Consider the following 14,274-nt stretch of genomic DNA (forward strand, 5'->3'; position numbering starts at 1 on the left):
CCACTTCTTCCTCGACAGAGGTGACACTAGTTCGTGCCGGTTGAGACGAAGTCTCACCTACAGGCCTCTGGAATTGAGGAATCTGGAATTGAGGAAATTGTGAGTTCGTAGCTTGAAATTGATTAAATTGTTGGAGTAACATGAACTACTGAAACTGTTCGTTCAACAGTGGCAATTGCAACAACTACGTATATGATTGGTTCATAGCACCCGAGCTACTAGATGCCCCCATCATGTTAGACGACGACATGGACAGGGGAGATCCCACCAGCAACGCGTCAAATTCATCGATAGTCTTTTGGTATTGGTATTGGAGTGGGTTTTGATTAAGGTTTTGGTTAGTGTTTTGATTTTGGTTTTGGTTTTGGTTTTTGTTGGTTCTTTTAGGCATGGTGGATGAATTGAGAAAGAAGGTTTTTAATGAATCTAGAATTGAGAGAATTATGTGAGTATGTGAAATGGTGAAGAATGTGAAGAAGTATGGAAATGGTGGTGGTTTAAATAGAAAAAAAAGGGGGGGGGGAGCGGGCTATGGAATTCAAAAAGCAACGGCTACTACAAATTTTTCTTTTTTTATTTATTTTCATTACATTCAAAAACCAGCGGACCCCACCTCAACACCCAAAAACGCGCGTCCAGAAGTAGGAGAAACGGCCGAAACGCACGCCAAGACGCAGTCGTGCTTATAGCGGCTCTCCTCGGCCGGGAGACACAACTATAAGGACGAGCCTAATATGGCTAGTAATAAACCATTTGTTTCCTAGTTCAGTGGTTATAAAGTTTTCCATTTATGTTTTTTGATTTATGGAGGTTTCAAAACCTGTCAAATAAAAATTTGATGAAGGCGTTTTAGCTACGGTATACACACTAACTAGGAGACCAAACCCTAAAGCAAACCAGATTATTGAGCAAGATCTGATAAGCAATAGTCAACAAATTGGGTTTCATTTATCAACAGAATTTTTTTTTCTTCCGTTTGAATTTATTTCAATAATTTTTTTAGTTGCGTTAATCGGCGCAATTGTTGTAGCTCATCAATTATACTCGTTCAAAACGAAATGAAAAAACCTTTTTATGAGCTATCACATGCATTTTATTTTTTTATTTGACGTTGTATATAAAATAGAAATTTTTTATTAGTTCGATTTATTACCACTGATTCGATTATGAGGTGGGTGTATCAAAGTTTGTGTTGTTAGCCAATTATCTTTTCTGTCTTTCAAAATGAAATATGTGTAGTAATAAATTTATTATATTTATAAAAAAATTGTAATATATTTGTATAGAAAATAATCATTTATTGATTAAAAATTATAGATTTACCATTTCCCCTTGAATATCTGTAAAATAATGTTTGATAATGTTTTACAAATACCAAAAACAAATAGCTTTAACTCATAGTTCCATTAATAGAAGTTTGTATTGTTATAATAGAAAATGAGAAACATAGTAAGATCATTTGGTCATATTTTAAATTTGGGAAAAATACTCTAAACAATTACAGTGCAAGGGAACATATCTAAGTCCTGCCAAAAACATATGGAAAGATAAAATTTGTTGGCAAATGGGGATAGATGCAAATAAGGAATAACGTCACCAGCTCATATTCAAGGAAAATTGTTAAAAGTTATGTTAAACAAGTATCTATCCTTGTATATCGTTTCTTAGTAAAATGATCGTGGACTTCAAATTGGCCCCCAAATACCAATAGGCCTGCACAGGTCCAAAAGTTAGCCTGAAAGGCTGGTACTTGGGTAGTTTATTAATCATATCACAAGAATAGATGCCAACCAAACCTGGCCCCTATCTATAGTCGTAGAAAGTTGTTCCTACGCATTGAAATGAATTTGAACAAACATTTGGTTTGTAAAGTTCATTTGGATTTTACAGCTATATCAATAAACGACGCTATACAAATCACCAAGACTTTACAACAAGCGTGTCCTGTCATCTGTTCATATACTGCAAATATATATGAGCTCAGCCCCGAAATGCCAATGAAGATCAGCCACAGATGACTTTTCAAATAATTTACTTTTACATCATCAATCTTTGTAATATAATTGTTTACAAATCAGTAAGACAATTTACTTTCCTATCCTTTCCTTTGAAAGCGTTTGACAAAGAATGAGAGCAACCAATCAATATTAGCATGTATTGTCCATGTAGTCCACAAGTAACTCGTTAACCATACCTCTATCTGGGATTTTCCCGGCTGCACCATATATTGGTGCAAGTCCTCCATTTACTGGCCCCGGATTTGCTTTCACCTACAAATAAAAAGAACGAACAAGTTGTTGGTTGGATTAGAAGTATAGATTCCTATTACATAATCAACTAGGTGGGAACTGGAAAGTATACTAAATGCTATATAGGTATCACTTACAATTTCAACTGAATCTTTAAGATCTTTCAGGAAGTCATCAACAATGGATACATGTTGAAGGGTCACACATATATGAATGCTGAAAAATGAAAAACAATTCCAAAATGTCATTTGCAAATTATAATTTCAGAATACAAAAAGTATAGGTGGCAAAATGGCTGAGGTGGGCGTGTCGGATAACATGTCAAAAATGGATTTGGGTCAAATTTGTTGGCTCATGTACAGGACCCACAAACATGTATGGGGTTTAGTGCGCCGGAATGTAACTAACTATGCCTGAAAAGTTATAGTGTGCACGAACTCAAGTAAAACTGTATTGTATGCACATACTTAGTAAAAATGTTCAAATCATGTAACATGGTATACGTGGCAGCCCATATGAGCTGCCACGTGAAAGGTTTTTTTTTTTTAACATGCCACGTGTAAGGTTTTAATTGGTCGGTCACAAAAAGTTACACATGATTTGAACATTTTTACTATGTTTCGTGCATACAATAAATGTTTACTTGAGTTCGTACACTATAACTTTTTCGACATAGTTACTTACATTTCGACGCACTTAACCCAACATGTATGTGTTAAGGGAAAAATAACTGTTACAAGAACAATGAAAAAGAAAACTAATTGGATTGTAACAGCTTACCTATTAGGCCTCTGCAAGGGATTTAAATGCCAGCCTTTAGAGGACAGTTGGTCATTTACTTCAAATATGTCGACCACATTAGAGGCGAGAGCCACAATAGTCATATCTGGCCTTCCAACAATAAACAAGTCCGGAATCTCCTTTACTCTGCAAAGCATGATCTTTGTTATGACGATAAGTATAGGTAATTATACATTTGAAAAAGCTGATTAGAAAATAAATTTTTCATATGGGATAGGTGTAATCAAAATTAAGTTTTACGAAACAAATATAAGAGTCTTTATTAATTTATTAGGACTCAAGCAATATACCCCTTCTGTAACCTCTTTGAAGCTTCCATTATTTCCTTCGTGTACTCAAGGTAACCTTCAAATCAAACAATAAAGACTGTTTATCTATAAAAATATGAGAAATATAAATGCAGATTTTATAAGATCAACGCTTAATTATGCTACCTTCTTGACCTAAAGAAACCATGGCTGCCCAAGCCCCTGCAATCAGACTTCCAGGTCGGCTACCAGCAATTGTTGGAGACACATAGAGACCACCAGTCCACTCGGTAACTGTAATATTGACAAATTAAGAGCTTTAAAACACAAGTATTTCGCACATTAAGCTCCCAAAAGTACAAGAATAATAGTTTGTGTCTGAAAGAGCATGTTATCTTATTTATCCAGCTAGTCAGATTTATTTGTTCGTGGAGATTTCTACCACTTTCCTCAAAAATAGGTTTAATCTGGGTTGAGTTGTCTCTCTCAACAGTTCGAATGGGTTGGACCTTAAACCTTTACAATGGAACAAGTCAAACGCATTGAAAGGCGCCAAAATGCCCTTCAAAAGTTTTTAACATCTTAACTGGTCTGTTCAAAAGAACTATATATTACGAGTATTATACAACATAGTTTCTATCACCATATCTGATGCATCAAAATATTGTTTGATTGAAAAGATCTTGGTGTGTCCCCGACATGTTGACCCTCAACTAAGTTGCATGTTTTGACCCACTGGCCACTACCCAACCAGCCCTTTTTTCCACCTCTAGTTATTGTACGAGGTCAACAAACTTGATATGTTCATTGTACCATCCTCATATATAAAGAGGAATAATGCTCCTGAGAAGAAGGAACCTACCGGCAACAAATTGATGCTATTTAGGATATACAATAATACGCCAATGTCCAGCAAGCCAGACACCCGCCAAATATGCCACAATCAAGGAAAGATAATAAGTGACCTGCATAGCTGTTCACTTCGATGTATCTATTGTTACATGCATGGCACACAAACACACATGCACACACACAAACATATATAGACCGAAAACAAATATTAGACTTGTTACCTTCCGAATGTCATGGTTTCTGTATAAAACTATACTAGTCCCTTTGGGTGCCAACCCATACTTGTGCACATCTGCTGATATAGATGTCACTCCTTGAACAGAAAAATCAAATGGTGGAATTGGATACCTACAATAATAATGACCATAGTATAACTTGTTAGATTTGGACATGTATAATAGCGCACAACGGCATACTCTTGCAACTTTGAGCGTGCAAAGCAACAATAGTAGTGAGAGAAAGAAAAGCCAATCACACCCAAGTTTGCGTGCAAAAGGCAGCACAAAACCACCAAGACAAAGATCTACATGCAGACAGATCCCATAACTGAATGCCAATTCACCGAGCTCCTACAAGGCAGAAGGTCAAAATCATCATCAATTAAAAAATACTCGTACATTAACAAGTTAACAATTCAAATAACTGTCAGGTCAGATATGTTACCTCAATTGGGTCAATGATTCCATGTGGAAAACCAGGTGCCGATCCAACAATCTGATGTGTGATACAAGGTTGGGTATTTAAAATGATAAATGCTAGTTAGTCGTTGATAGAACGAAATATGACAGTCAGTTTGACCAGTGCAACCACTACATACCATTATGGTGTTCTTGTTGATATATTTCCTGATAGCTTTCACATCTGCCTGAAATTCCTTATTCACGGGAACACGCCACAGCTTAATTTTGAAATACTGGGCAGCCTTGTCATAAGCCGAGTGTGCAGATTCAGGGATTATCCTACACTCTCATCAATATAGCATTTACATACAGATTAGAGGTGATCAATTCAGATAAATATATTGATAACAGCTCAAGCTTGTCAAATATAAGATACAAGCTAGAAGAAAAGGGGTCACATTGGTCGAACGGATCAAAGTCACCATGGGTATATTCAAATGCTCATAAAAAAGTAAACAATTTTTTTCGGGTGTAGCGACTCGTTTTGTTTTAACACACATGCAAAAACTTCCTGTTTTAGCCCAAACCCATTCCCACCCGTCATTCTACCCACCCATTCTGTCACCTCTAGAACACGAATAAGTGTTTGTGGGCCGGACCAAAAGAAATAGGACACAGAGATCAAACTAACATTTCTGGACATGTGATGTTCTTTTTCGCCCTCATGTAATCACGTGATGATTTCACAGCCAACAATATACTTTCTGTTCCTCCTGAAGTCATGTTGCCACATATTTGTCCACCAGATGCCTTCTCTTTACTTCCAAAAAGAGCACCCGTCATGGCAACCACTTCTGCCTCAAATTTAACAACACTTCGGAATACATCTAGATGTAATGGGTTGGTATGTGCAAACCTAATATGCAACAATTCGATAAGGGAAGTATTTATGATCTACAAAATATAGAATACATGGTGAAATTTGAAGAAAAGCTTCTTACTAACATTGAACATGCTTCGTTTATTAAAGAAAAATGACCCTCAGATTCGTTTCCTCCAATATATCTGCACAAAAAGTACAACCTATTATGATACACAATGATGTGCATTAAGAGGGAGACCAAAACCCTTTTGCAGTACTTTTGTTTCATTTAACTTGAATCAATTTTGGTCATATGAGAGCTAGCCTTATTAAAGAGGTAGCAACATTGGCCCATTTACTGAAATATGACTTCTGCACCAAAACTAAGACAATTTAGGCTACAACTGATCACTAAGGGTAAAAGTAGTAAAAAAAATTAGCTAAATAGGTGAATATGTGGTAAGTCGCCAAAAGTAATTTCTAATGCCAAAAACCTCCAACCTAGGAATATCCAAACATATATTGTTACTGAAATATGACTTCTATACCAAAACTACACAATTTCTAATGCCAAAAACCTCCAACCCAATTTGATCCATTACCAACCCACCCTCCTCAGTCCTCACCCATATTGCCACCTTATTAATATTATTGTGTACCCAGAGTGTAAATATAACAAACAGAAATACTAAAAACTAATGATATTGCAGAAAAAGTTTGTAAAACATACACTGTACCAGAACATTTGCCTTGCCAAGCTGGATCCTTGTGTTTCTCTTCTTTCATTTGCTCTATAACCGCACCTCCTAGTCCTGTCCTTGGTAGCTCGGTTTTCCAACCATCCCTTTGAGATTTACCAGATGATTGTAATTGGTCAACCACCTGCGAAGTATAACATGTTCACATACTAATACAATCCATTTCCCCTACTCATGTAACATATTGGACAAACTCCACAATGTAGTCACAAAATTTCTTAATTCAATACTGTTGAAGAAATTCTATACATCATATAACTAGCATTTAAGGCTATAAACATATGGATCTTTGTATTATGATCCACACAAAAATTGATTTTGATATTTGATGCCAAGTCCAGTGCTTGCAAAATAAAAATTAACAATTTAGTTAATAGGCAAAATGAAGTTAAAAAACAAACCAAATGGATTTATAATGCGGCCCCCAATATTGGAGATCATGACCCAAAGTTGAACTTCGAAGGATAAGTAGATGGAGGTAGTGTGACCTGAAGCAATATATAACTACTAATAATTATCTACGGAGGTTAACCGTCATCAGATAGTCTATTGGCAAGAAGTCTTGTTTCCACATAAGAGGTTTCATGTTTGAATCCTGTCCTGGGTAAATAACTATATATCTTGGCCAGGGAAATGGTTGGAACCGGCCATGAGCAAAAAAGAAAAACCGGTTAGGCCATTTCATCCGAGTCAAAAAATGTTTGGCCATCCCCAAGTAAACCCAACGGGGAAAACCTCCTCCGTTTACCCGTTTAATTTATCTAACACCTCTGCGGCCCCATAAGATGGGCACTTTACATTTTGAGATTGTTGCTTGTATATACCTTAATAGCTAGGACCACTAGTTTCTAAGGTTTTACAGTTATTAATATTCATAACTCAAGTTCCGTTATTCTAACACTCGATAATAGTCAAATACAAAGAAAAACAAATACGATCCCCCGTTTCCTGTCAATTATTCGACCCCGATCACGCCCAACAAACACATTAAAATTCCGAGACTGTTATATTTTTTCTAGAAGAAATCGTATTGTAAACTAAACTCCACAACTAGCAAGCATTATGATGTCAAAGTGTCAAACAATATAATATTATATATATATATATAAAAATTATGAGGAAAGTTATTTTTAGTACAAAGGTTTGAAAAAGTACAAAAAATACAAGGTATTTCCTCCTTCTTCTTCCTTCTTCCTTCCATCTCCGACCACCACCACCACCACCATGATCATCTTCGACCACCACCATGATCCTCCGGCAACGGCGACCATCTCCGGCGAGACTTACACATGATTAAGTACAACTTTTTTTTAGCATTTTAGGGTTTAAAATTTCTAGGTTTTTTCCTTCGCGAGACAACCACCACCAGCCACCATCATCTCCGACCACCCCAACCATGGAGCCGGTGCCGGCATCAAGCGCTTTCACTCATACCGTAGCAAACTGTCACAATCTCTTGGATCACCGCCCATCAAATCCATACGATTCCCATTAGCGTCCCTTGACGGTCAGCTTAGAACGGATGAGGGCCTCTGGCCCGTACCGTCACAAGCATGTGTAAGTTAACTTACACATGTACTTTTTTAAATGTTTGTACTATAAATAACCCACCCCTATAAATTATATATATAAAGTTATAAACATGATTATGACATGATAAGATAGAGTGATAAAGCAAATACCTTTTGTTTCTCAGCATCAATATACTTCTTCACACCAGGCACCAACCTATTATTACGTGTATATACAAACCAAATAATAATATAATATATGGATACAGATAGTGTATGTATATATGTAAAAAGAGGAGATATATGTAGTATTTACTTGAAGAGCGACATGAAGAATCCAATAAAAGTGGATTTAAATCCTTTATCTTGAAAAACTTGAATTAAGGATTGCAAAACCCGAGCAATAAAAAGCGTTAAAAAAGGTGCAACAACAAGAACTAGAGGTTCGAATTCTGATAAATATGAATTCACAGAATCTCGTATTCGAATCATCATCACTGAATAAGACTCCATGCCTTTTTCAAATTAATCTCTATATTTATTTCTCTTTTTTCTTTTATTGCTTAATTAGTAGGAAAAGGAGGGCAGCTAATTAAATAACGATGATGATGATTAAACTGATGAGGATAAGATGTATTAACAAGCAAAGCAACTGTGATGGAAAATGACACGCAGGTGGCGTATATATATAGGCTGCTGCTGCTATTTTAGATTTAGATTTGTTAAGAAGTGTTATTGAGTGTCGATAACAACTATACATACAGAGTATATATATGTGTGTGTGTTTAGTTTTTATCTGATTTGATTTGATGTTATCTCCGCAGCTTTCTACCCGGATCTTTCGCACCAACTGAATTGGACAGGTACTTTTTAATCACTGGAGCGTATGTTTTACACTGGGTTTTATAAAGCTTTTTTTAGGGGTATTCGCGGATCGACTTAGTCAAGGTTTTGTCCAAATTAGAACCCAAACCGACATTTCCTGTTTCAATATACATCAAGAACCAAATGAGACCAAGTATGTTGTCAAATTGGATCGGACCAAACCATTTAAGCCGGTGCAGTTTGACTGGTTTGACGGTTTTGAGGTTTTTTTATTCTTTCTTTTAATTCTATATAAACTTTTTTTTATATATTTGTCTCGGTTTATGTTAAAATGTTAAAAGGAGAAACTAAAACACTCATCGTGTAACAAATGCCCAGGATTCAATTTTACGTTTCTATTAGGGTGGACGGAGCGCCCTGGGGAGGAGACCGGTACCCGTCCGGTACCGGATTGAACACCGGGCCGACCCCACGGTACCGGTAGAGTGGGGAGCAACTTGGGGACAGTCGTGCCGGTTGTGGTGCCTATGTTTTTGAACGTTACAACCATAAAAAAAAATAAAAAAATAAAACGGTAGGGAAGGGAGGGGAGGGGATGGGTGAGGTGGTGAGGTGCTCTGTCCAGCCTTACTACTGATGAGTAATGAAATAGATATTTGGAGTCATAAAAGGCTACTGGACTTGTGCTTTTGTGCTACTGGGCTTCATTTGAATGAGTTTTATTTTGATGTCTTCATAATCATACAATATATAATTCATGTAGGATAATATAATGCATGTTTTTTCAAGATGACACAGGGAACTTCAATGAAACGGTCCAGTTTTTGCGGTTTCATATTTACTCAAACGGTAACCGAACCAAATAACTTGGTTTTTCAAAACTTAAACCATCGAACCAGACTTTAATAGCTCAATCCGCTCAAACCAACCCAAATACTCCGGTTTGGTCCTGTTTAACCGGTTTGATGGTTCGCTGAACACCTCTAGCTTTTACACTGTGTTTTTGATTTTTATTTTTTTTTTAAGTTAGTGTTTTCTTTTTACACTTTGTTTTCTTTAAATTGTCAGAGTATCTCCAATGATAAAGCTTTTTGTTAAAAGCTTTTGATCAAGTTGGTGCTCCAATATAATGATAAAAGTTATAAAAAAAAAAAAAGTCTTTTAAGTGTTATTTAAACAAAACAAGGAGGAAAGAGTGTTATATTCTTGTAAAGACTTATCAAACTATTGATAAAAAAATTTTCACTCCAATGAAAAAAAGCTTATGCAATAGCTTTTTTTAATAGTAAAAAACTTTATAAAAAGCTTTACAAAAAGCTCCACTGGAGATGCTCTTATAAGGTTGGCATCATCTCCAACCACCACTCACTTCCAAGCAATCACGTTATGTATAAGTCCCAACTCAAGAAATGTTACTAACTGAAGACACCTCTACGTCAATGATGAGATTTCTTTACAATATAAACACTGAACTGGAGACGACCAGTTATAGTGAATGTATACCAAGTCCTTGGTTAGATTACTTAAATGGTGACAATAAGTAAATGACAATGCAATAAGTAAATACAATAAAGTAAATATGGTGAGACCAAGTTGTAATTTTTAAATGTATTTATTTATTGATGTTAAATAAAATACAAGGTTGTTGCGGAACCAAGATAATACATAAATGTAAATATCCTAACAACCTATGAAATGCAATTGATCTATACTTGGAAATTCTCTTTCACAATCGAAACACTTAAAGTTGTGAAGTGTTCCCTTTTACGATTGAGAGAATATTGCACAAGTTCACCAAGAATATTGCAAAAGTCTGAATATGCAAAGTTGTATTCTTGTTGTGCAAAGACCTCTATCTATAGACAAAGTTGGCATTGGGATTCCAACTTTGTCGTAGAGATATGGTTGACAACATTTAAGGAAACTAGTTGAATTCCTTTGAAATGCTTGATAAGGTAAGTCAAGATGTTACTTTATCCAACCTGCTTTATGCACTTTTGCACTTTAATCATAGACAAATGATATTGTCTACATAAAGCTGCATAAATCAAAAAGGTCATCCTCGTAATCAGTGTAAAGCATTGTAAAGGCTTTAAATTGATGCTCTCCAGATTATATCTGAATAGAATATCAACTGGGCTTCGTTGCCATTGTCATTCTCTATCTTCCACTTGTTGTCTTCGACTTCAACTGGAATGTCTTCAGGTTTGATCAGATCTCAACTGGAGGAAGTCCTCAGTTGCATCAACTGTACATCGCAACTGGACTTCAATATATTTCTGGACAAATCTTCTGGTCTCAAGATGCAACCGGAGACTGGCCAGTTTCAGTCGAAACTGGACCTAACATTATGTCACCTCAAGCCCACCACTTATTCACTATTCACTCAAATTTTGTTGGCATTATCATCACCCACCCACCACTCACTATAATTTTCATTCCTTTAAATTATGTTATTTGAAACTAATAATAGTAATAATAGTCTATATAGTCCTTTTAATAACAATAAAAAATATAGTAATAATAAATTAGGGGTGTAAGAAATGAATCGGAAAACCGAAAAAACGATCTGAACAACGTGATCTGAAACCCGAAAAAATCAAAAATAAAAAAACCGATGTGTAACTGTTCGGTTACGGTTTTCAATATTCATTACCCGCGGTTAACCAAACCGAATTTTGATATATACCTACATATAATCATATATATGTATATTTACACATATATGTATTACATGAATACATCATTTACATATCAATGTAGCTAAATTTTGTAATTCTTGCCTAAAATATCAACAATTTTACTAACTTTATTTCATAATCTATGATTAGTTGTGGATATTCTAAGTAATTTTCTTATATATATACTCTATTTAAGAAAAGTTGTCAACTTTGTTTAAAATATTTATCAAAAATATTAGTAATATCATATTGAAGACATTTTAAATAGGAAATCATGATACTCTTAAATAGAAACTTGCATTGCATAAATATAACGTTTGGAAAAAAGTAATTCAAAATTAGATATAATGTATATTTATTTATAAAATAATATATTAATGTAGTTAAATAACTATTATACATAGAAAAATTAATCAATACAATGTAAATTGACTATTATAATTAAAAACTTAAACTTTATATTAGCATAATTTTAATAAATGGTTAACCGAAAATAAAACCAAAAGTAACCGACTTTTTCGGGTAACTGAAATTAACGGTTCAAAATTTCTAACTAACCGAACCGAACCAAAACCTGAAAAACGGTTCGAAATTTCAAGATAACCGAACCGAACCGTTTACAGCCTTATAATAAATAACAAAATTAGGGGTACTATGAATAAATATAACAAATCCAGGGTTAAAAAATAAAAAATGGAGATGGTTTGGAAATACATTCCAAAAAGTGAGGGGTAAAAAGCAAAAGTTTAGAAAAAAAAAAATAGTCATCTCATCTTTTTCATTTTGTTGCGCAACATATTTTATATATATATATATATATATCATAGAAACATAAGTTTTTTTTCAAAATTTATCAAAAGTAGTAGTTTTTATTGCTTTGAAACTCATGCACGCAGGTTCTCCTTCGCATGGTCACACCACCGAAACTTCACCACACGTGGGTGGTTAGGCACCGGCGGTGGTGTTCCACGCGACGTCGCACGTTTCAAGCATATGTTACCAACGGTCTTATGATTTTATCATATTCACATGTGACCATGTTATTAAACCTTTGAGTTGTGCATTTATATACTTCACATATGCGAAACTTTGCGAAAATAAAATTCACAATTGATCAAAGAAAATGTAAGATAAATAGAACATCTGATTTTAAGTTGCCAAATTATCAAATTAAGGAAAGTTGATCTTTTTTAATTATCAAAAAGTTCTTTAATTTACTAGTGCATACATTTTAGTGTATACATATGAACAACTATGGTCAATATTTGAGATATTTGGCTGAGTACAAACGTAAAAACGTTCTTAATGTTACTAAAAGTGCATTTGAGCAAAGTTGTCATATGTGAATATAGTGAAATCGAATAGATGGATACCCGCACAATGTGACGGCGGTGACAGCAACGGGTGGTGCTAATGGCGGTGACGGCAACGATGTGGTTATTAACCTAAAAGTAATTGACGTAAATAGTAGTGTAGTTATTTTATGGTTAAGGGGTGCATCTTTTGTAAATAACTTTGTTAAAAATATTATAAAGATGTTAGATGAAATATATAAGTTAATTAATAAAGAAGATAGATAGTTTGGATAAATATGGGTATAAAATACGAGATGGGTACCCGCGCAATGCGGCGACGGCGGTGGTAACGATGTGGTTATTAATCTTAAAGTAATTGACGTAAATGATAGTGTAGTTATTTTATGGTTAAAGGATGTATCTTTTGTAAATAACTTTATTAAAGATATTATAAAGATATTAGAAGGAAATATTTAAATTAATTAATAAAAAAAATAGATAGTTTGGATAAATTTGGGTGTAAAATATTTTAGGGATATATTTGGTAGATTTAGTGTGAGAGTTAGGAATGTGTTGAAAATTAAAGGTATTTTGGGTATTTTAAAAGTAGAGAGTTGTAAACGAAGAGGGTATAGTTTGTTTATTAATCTCTATCTCTCTCTATATATATAAAAGGCTATCAGAAAACGCTTACGTGGCGCTCTCTGAGCCCGCCACGTCAGCTTTTTCTTAGATGGCATCACGATAACGATTCAGATGACAAGTCATCAGCCACGTAGGCAACTTGTGATGATATGGAGTGTCCACTTACGCATGTATATAAGCCACTAAATCATCTTTTAATAAAAAAAAAAGAGCTAGAAGTAGGAATTGAACTTATGACTTCTAGGTTACCATCCCATCACATTTGCCAATTGAAATAAATAAAATAAAAAGACTTATGTTTCTTTACCATCTATTATTATTAATAATAATAATTTTATTATTTTTTTATTGGGTATTATTTTATAATATAAATTATTATTATTAGAATACTATTATTATTATTATTATTATTATTATAACAATGATATTATGATTATTGTTGTTAAATATATTATGACGTACAGATTAAAATATTATTGTTATTAAGATTATTATCAATGGATAGTCGTTTATCAATGGGTTTAAAGATTAAAATTTCTTAGCTTCTTAACTAATTATGTGTTTTTGATTAAAGTATATATTGAAAATTTCTAATAAGTTATTGATCGTGGGCTACATAAATCATGGCCACCCAATAATGCTTATCTATTGTTATTAATATAAATGTGATCAATACAGTTGTTATTTGTGAAATTCACTTTTTGTTGTGATCATGATTGATATTCCACAAAATTTTTACAATAATATCACTATACTGTAAGTAATATAGACATATTTTCAAACTAGGTAAATTGAAAATCATTGGGTATAAGCTAGGTTGCATATATACATATACAACATACTTTGCCTCCCCCCCCCCCTCCCCACCCCCCAAAATAAATAAATAACTAAATAAATAATTTTTTCTTACGATTAATCGCCGATTTA

General features: G+C 34.2%; 1 protein-coding gene across 1 annotated transcript; it reads right to left on the bottom strand.

The window, feature by feature from the left end:
• Positions 1-1,893: 1,893 nt before the first annotated feature.
• On the bottom strand, positions 1,894-8,753 carry LOC122584882 (sphingosine-1-phosphate lyase). Its single transcript, XM_043756956.1, has 15 exons — positions 8,218-8,753; positions 8,073-8,118; positions 6,363-6,514; positions 5,776-5,835; positions 5,462-5,686; positions 4,968-5,109; positions 4,814-4,864; positions 4,628-4,719; positions 4,372-4,498; positions 4,161-4,176; positions 3,485-3,592; positions 3,341-3,395; positions 3,030-3,176; positions 2,387-2,465; positions 1,894-2,270 (listed from the first exon to the last, which is right to left on the bottom strand). The coding sequence occupies exons 1-15, from the start codon at positions 8,412-8,414 to the stop codon at positions 2,148-2,150; spliced, it is 1,620 nt and encodes a 539-aa protein (XP_043612891.1). The 5' UTR covers positions 8,415-8,753; the 3' UTR covers positions 1,894-2,147.
• Between the last annotated feature and the right edge of the window lie 5,521 nt (positions 8,754-14,274).

This window comes from Erigeron canadensis, chromosome 1 (assembly GCF_010389155.1).
Source record: "Erigeron canadensis isolate Cc75 chromosome 1, C_canadensis_v1, whole genome shotgun sequence".
In the NCBI taxonomy this organism is placed as follows: domain Eukaryota; kingdom Viridiplantae; phylum Streptophyta; class Magnoliopsida; order Asterales; family Asteraceae; genus Erigeron; species Erigeron canadensis.

Bases quoted from the DNA above. Each gene is read 5' to 3' on its own strand.
- LOC122584882 (XM_043756956.1), bottom strand. From the start codon at position 8,414: ATGGAGTCTTATTCAGTGATGATGATTCGAATACGAGATTCTGTGAAT. The intron at 8,119-8,217 runs GTAAATACTACA...ACGTAATAATAG, and splicing joins TTCTTCATGTCGCTCTTCAA to GTTGGTGCCTGGTGTGAAGA. The intron at 5,110-5,461 runs GTTAGTTTGATC...ATGAGAGTGTAG, and splicing joins AACATCACATGTCCAGAAAT to GATAATCCCTGAATCTGCAC.